We start from the raw sequence: 6,016 nt of genomic DNA, 5'->3' as shown, positions 1-6,016 counted from the left end.
CAGCATAGGTTTTTTTTTTTTTTTTTTTAAGGTTATATTCCATTAAGATACTGAGTATAATTCCCTGAGCTACACAGTAAAACTTTGTTGTTCATCTTGCACTTTAAGTTAATTTATATAGTCATAGGTGCCAGCAGCTACCATACTGGACAGTGTAGTCTTCTGGTGGATTGAAAATTTCTAAAGACTTTCAGGGAGAGAAACAACCTCTACCTTGTTACTATGTAATCTGTGATCAAAATTTTACCCTTTTCTTAGATTCTTTCATTTTTCTTCCTGTTTGGTTTTAAGAGAGCAAGACAGCAGATAAAGGATGAAGGAAGCAGATGGGAGAGGGCGGGGACTTCTAATTAAGTCTCCTTCCCCGCATGTCCTCCACCCCTCAGCTGCCAGTTGTCAGCAGGCTATCTCATCTTTTTTCTGCTTCTTTGTTTTCTCCTAAGTGAGTGAGTGAGTGAGTGAAGTCGCTCAGTCGTGTCCGACTCTTTGCGACCCCGTGGACTGTAGCCCCCCAGGCTCCTCCGTCCATGGGATTCTCCAGGCAAGAATACTGGAGTGGGTTGCCATTTCCTTCTCCTGAGTGCTTACTATCAAATATGTATTTCCTTATTCTCTTACTTAACTAGAATGGCAACTCTACAAATGTATGGATTTTTGCCTGTTTTCTTCATGACATGGGGAATGATCGTAATATTTATCATTGTATTGTTGGCATGACTTGTGTGATGTGATCATATTATTTTTGTCCCCCGCCTGCTCTGTTTGATTTTATTCACAATCTATTTATTCAGAATAGATTTTATTCTATTCAGGAAACAGCTAGTTTTTCCCTTGCTTCTTCAGGAAAACTTTGGTAGCTGCCCATAACTTCTGTGACTTTAGTCACAAAACATTTTCTCAACCTAATCATTAGAATGTGCAGGCCCACAAAGTTAGCCACAACTTCCTAAATTGCTTAGAACTGTGGATCCTCCTTTTTCTCAGAGGCTCCAGCTGTGGAAGAGGATGTGGCCAAAATCTTTCTCTTGGGTTCTTTGTGATTCTGTTCCTCCGCCCCCAACTGGTTTAAAAAAGTTTCTGGCCCCTGGGTAGTAGAGGGAGGAAGGACCACTAAGAGAGACTGGGAAAGTTCTTACACAATAGGCGTGATCACTGGCTGGCACTGGGCTTTTGGTCCTCTTTTATGGGTGATTTCAAGAGTTCATTGGAGACACAAAATGGCATCAGGCCATTTACAATTAGATACTTCTCAAACTGTAGCCCTCTTCTCTGCTACTACAGGTCGCTTTAGACACATTCCTCACCCTTTAGAGTTTTCAGTCATGACTGGAACACAAGTCTACAGTGTCTCTGTAAACTTTTGGGGACATACTGGAGACTCTGAGTAGCAGCCACAGAGCTCATGCTCCCAACTTGGAATTGGAAGACAGCATGTCTACTTCTCTGGGCAAAGCTTCTGACCAATGAGGTCTCCTGCAGCATCTTCTCTCATAACGCCTTCAACTTTGGATCATCTTTGCAGATGAAATTTTTTTTCCCAGTTTTTTACAGTTTTATTAATTTTTATTGGAGTATAGTTGCTTCACAATGTTGTGTGAAAGTCTTGCTTCTAAGTTTGGCCAGCAACTTTTCTCAAGTCCTGCTGAGTCATCTATCTCATCCACTCTGTCTTAAGGTCTCAACTAAAACTTCCACTATATCATCCTGTTACCTGTGTTCTTAACAGATCAGATTATTTCAAGTAGTCTATTTTTCCAATTTCGTAAAATAATGACCGCAACATAAAAGCATAGACATTATACAGTTATCTCTGGGTAGTGGAATAATGGATAATGCTTACCCATTTCTTCTTCTTCTTTTTTTTTTTTTTTAAATAGCTGTGCTGGGTCTTCGTTGCTGTGCAGGCTTTTCTCTTGTTTCGGTGAGTGGGGGCTACTCTCTGTTTGTAGTGCACGAGCTTCTCATTCCAGCCGCTTCTCTTGCTGCTGAGCACAGGCTCTAGAGTGTTCGGGCTTCAGCAGTGGCAGCACGTGGGCTCAGTAGTCTCAGCGCCCGGGCTCCAGAGCACAAGTTCAATAGTTGTGGTATACATGCTTAGTTGCTCCGTGGCACGTGGGGTCTTCCCAGACCAGAGATCAAACTCGTCTCTCCCACATTGGTAGGTGGATTGTTTACCACTGAGCCACCAGGGAAGCTCTCCTGTTTGTATTTTTTTAACAATACAACCTGAAGATAAATTGCTTTTTGATCAGAAAAAAACAATGCATTAAAAAAAAAAAAGTAATTTCATAAAGGAAGGGGTACCTAATGTGAATGGGGAAGAAGTCCAGGGAAGCCACTGGCTAGTTTGCTGTGTTGTTGGGGCCAGCGGGCGGAAAGGAAAAGTAGGAGAAGAACAACACAATATTCACAGGCATTTTCTCTTTCTTTCCTACCCTGTCCCCTTAATTCCTATCTCTAGTAGCATCGGGAAAAGACCTGCTTTCTGCCAAAACCTAATCCACACACACGTAGAAACGACCATGAAGCCCTGGATTCTTCTACTCATGCTTCTCACCTATGAGCTTGTGATGCTTCTGCCCGTGCTGGGAGGCATCAAGAACAAACTTCTTTGTAGGTGCTGTGGCCAGGGAGGACAGGGAGGAGGGTGCTTTGTCCAGGCCTGGGGTGTCTTGTATAACTGATTCAGGGCCCACATTTCTAGGATCACCCTTTAAATGAACAGATCCTCCTTCAAGCAAGAGATGTCCAAGAAAGATTAGGTTGGCTGTTCCCAAACTGGCATCTCCTCAAGCTTCCTTTCCCAGCTCTGAAAGCCGTAGTGGGTACATGGAAAGGGAATGTAGCTTTTGCCCACATTCCATAACCTAGCAGCATACAATAGTGGCCAATGGCAGACCACCTTGGGTGGAGGAAAGACCAACACAGAGTTTCCCTCTGAGCCCACAGTTTTGCAATCTGAAAAATGGGTATGGAAATTGGAGCTAGAGACGATTGCAGACCTTGCAATCTAAAGTTATGTGGGAACGGACTTGGTGAGGTGGTGTCATCTGTGTTGGGGTTGTCCGAGGCCCCATCTTTAGGCAACCTGGACAGAACCTGCAGCCCTGCAATGCTGTGGGAACATGTGGTAAGAGGGAAGTCATGCCATATAAGGATGGTCTTCTGTAAAAAGCCACTGCCTAGGGTTCACAGAGGGATTCTCTTCAAAGGCAGAAAAATATCCTGTGACTTACAGCTCAGGGATTTTTCAACTTGAGAAAAGATTTCTTGTCCAAGTACTGGGTGGATAGACACTGCCAACTTCTATGCTCTTGATTCCAGATGAAATAAAAGACATTGATCAATGCTGGGTACAGCCTCCATCATTAAGGTATTGTGTAAAAAGATGCACTAAATTAAGGGAATGTTCCTTTCCAAATCACACATGCTGCTGGACCTACTGTGGAAACATCTGCCTGAACAATGAGTGAGTTGATTGGGGTGGGAAGGTTGGCCTGCGGATGCTTCCTTCCTGCTCCTTGCCCTTGTTCAGAAGGTGTGACCTGGGACAGAAGACATCATCACCCAAACCCTGGTCAAAGAAACAAGCGGCATAAGGCAACGTCCTCCTGCCCCCACACCTAGGCTGCCACTCACTGCAAAGTAAACAAGATACCAGCATGGGGGCCCTCCACGTATTTTTTCACTCTCATTCAATTCCCCGCAACATCACCCATCAATTTGTTCATCCTTCCCTTGTCCAAGGTTCCTATTATTGCCTCAATCTGGCCTCTCCACTGGCCCCTTTTCTTAGCCAGGCCCAAGGAGACCAGGTCTTTACTTGTCTGCTCAACTGGCAAATCTCTTGAGAGAAATTGATTAAAAGCAGGTAACTCCTGATCTTCTAGGAAGACTTCCTGTTTCCATTAACTGGGACTAGAAAGTCAGTTAAGTCGCTTAGTCATGTCCAACTCTTTGTGACCCCGTGGACTGTAGCCCACCAGTCTCCTCCGTCCATGGGATTCTCCAGGCAAGAATACTGGAGTAGGTTGCCATTTCCTTCTCCAGGGGATCTTCCCGACCCAGGGATTGAACCCAGGTCTCCCGCATTGCGGGCAGACACTTTAACCTCTGAGCCACCAGGGAAGCACCTGGTGCTTAACTGGGACCAAGGGAGGAGTTAAGTTTGGGAATGGATGCCCCCCAGAGTTCTGTGACTTTTAACCACTTAACTTTTCTCTTCCAGGGAACCTTTTAAATTCAAGTGAAAATCCTAGTTTCTAGCTGACCTCCTCCCAACTAGTGTGGGCTGGAGGCTATGTGGCCAAGAAGAGGGCTGCCTGGTTCTCTGTTGGGATACCCACTCGCTCCAGCTGAGGATTTCTGTTCTTCCTTGACCTTTCAATCTTGAGAAGGCTCACGTCTTTGCCAAATAAACTGATGCACCAACTTGAGCATTCTGTGTTTGTTGGTACTTTATCCCTGTGACTTCATTTCTTTCATTATAACCCTCAACAGCCCCCAAAAGTATTCCCATCCCATCATGGGCACAGGCACTCAACTCTGCCTTTCAATTAGACCCATGTATTAGTCTGGCATGGTCATGGTTGTAGCAAAAATACAGAGTTTATAAAAATCTTGGGGGGCCACGTGCTCTAGATCTCACGTGCTGCAACTCCTGAAGCCCGCGTGCCTAGAGCCTGTGCTATCACAGTTCAAAACCCAACAGTGCAACTAGAGAGTAGCCCACATCTGCAGCAACGAAGACCCAGCTCAGTCAGAAATAAATAAACAAATAAATAAGTTAAAAAATAATTTAAAAAACGTATGTGGTCAACACAGTAAAGTTTATCCTTATTCATAATACATCAGGGTGATCAATGAATGATCCATGTCAAGATTCAAGGGTCCTGGCTCCTCCCATCTATAGATCCATCATCTCCTATGGCTGCTTCTGCATCCAGCCAGCAGATGGGAAAAGAAAGCTAGGATGGAGGCCCTTAACTTTTAAGGGCCAGGCCTAGAAATGAAGTTTATTATTTCTCTCCAATATTCTATTTGCCATTATGTGGTCCCACCTATTGGCAAAAAAGACTAAGAATTATAGTCTAGCTCTATGCTCAATAAGAACAGGAAAATGGATTTGGTGAACACATGACAGTCTCTTACCTGCCTATTTATGAAAAACCAGACTCCTGAAGTAAGACCTAAGATGCTGGCCTCCATATCACTCTTGCCCCGGGAGCAAGCACCCTTGATAACCTCTGTTGTTGGGCTTCCCTGATGGTTCAGACGGTAAAGGATCCACCTGCAATGCAAGAGACCTGGGTTCAATCCCTCAGTCAGGAAGATCCCCGGAGAAGGAAATGGCAACCAACTGTAGCAACCTTGCCTGGAGAATCCCATGGACAGAGAAGCTTGGCAGGCTGTAGTCCGTAGGGCTGCAAAGAGTCGGACACGACCGAGGCGACTTAGCACACTGAGCTTTAGAGCTCAGAACAATGAAAAGGGACAATGGGCCAGGGGCTTGGGTAAACATCCTTCAGGAGTGGGGCTCCAGGCTCCCCACTATGGAGTGCCCCTGGGGATTTCCCTTCACCATCAAAGTGGTATTTTACTTTCTCCTGGTTTAGAGATCCTGTTTCTTGCAGCATGCAAGATCTTTAGTTTCAGCATGTGAAATGTAGTTCCCTGACCAGGAATTGAAGATGGGTCCCCCTGCATTGGGAGCATGGAGTCTCAGCCACTGGACCACCAGGGAGATCCCTATTTCAATCATTATTTCTGCAATTCCTTTTTTTCCATCAAATTCTCTCACCATGAAACTAGGATCTGATTTTTGTCAGTAAAATACTTGTAAACAGGTGCAAGTATTTTGGGGATTAATGAACTAAGTTTTATTTAAAATCCCTTGTGGCTCAGCTGGTAAAGAATCTGCCTACAATGTGGGAGACATGGATTTGATCCCTGGGTTGGGAAGATCCCCTGGAGAAGGGAAAGGCTACCCACTCCAGTATTCTGGCCTGGAGAATTC

The 6,016-nt window shown here is 44.8% G+C and overlaps 2 protein-coding genes across 2 annotated transcripts in view; one reads left to right on the top strand and one right to left on the bottom strand.

Moving 5' to 3' along the window:
* The window catches only part of LOC104985096 (WAP four-disulfide core domain protein 10A-like), a 6,024-nt gene extending 4,180 nt beyond the window's left edge, over nucleotides 1-1,844 (bottom strand). The window contains exon 1 of the mRNA XM_010835107.1: nucleotides 1,841-1,844. Coding sequence (XP_010833409.1) covers nucleotides 1,841-1,844 — 4 coding nt within the window. The remainder of the gene's footprint in view (nucleotides 1-1,840) is intronic.
* Nucleotides 1,845-2,522: 678 nt separating this feature from the next.
* Nucleotides 2,523-6,016, top strand: part of WFDC9 (WAP four-disulfide core domain 9) — a 6,232-nt gene continuing 2,738 nt past the window's right edge. Inside the window, exons 1-2 of the mRNA XM_010835106.1 lie at nucleotides 2,523-2,613; nucleotides 3,325-3,469. Of these exons, the coding sequence (XP_010833408.1) occupies nucleotides 2,523-2,613; nucleotides 3,325-3,469 (236 nt within the window). The remainder of the gene's footprint in view (nucleotides 2,614-3,324; nucleotides 3,470-6,016) is intronic.

Source organism: Bison bison, unplaced genomic scaffold, assembly GCF_000754665.1.
Source record: "Bison bison bison isolate TAMUID 2011002044 unplaced genomic scaffold, Bison_UMD1.0 scf7180017864038, whole genome shotgun sequence".
Taxonomy (NCBI): Eukaryota; Metazoa; Chordata; class Mammalia; order Artiodactyla; family Bovidae; genus Bison; species Bison bison.
The sequence above is the reverse complement of the archived record's forward strand: the minus strand, read 5'-3'. Positions and strand labels throughout refer to the sequence as shown.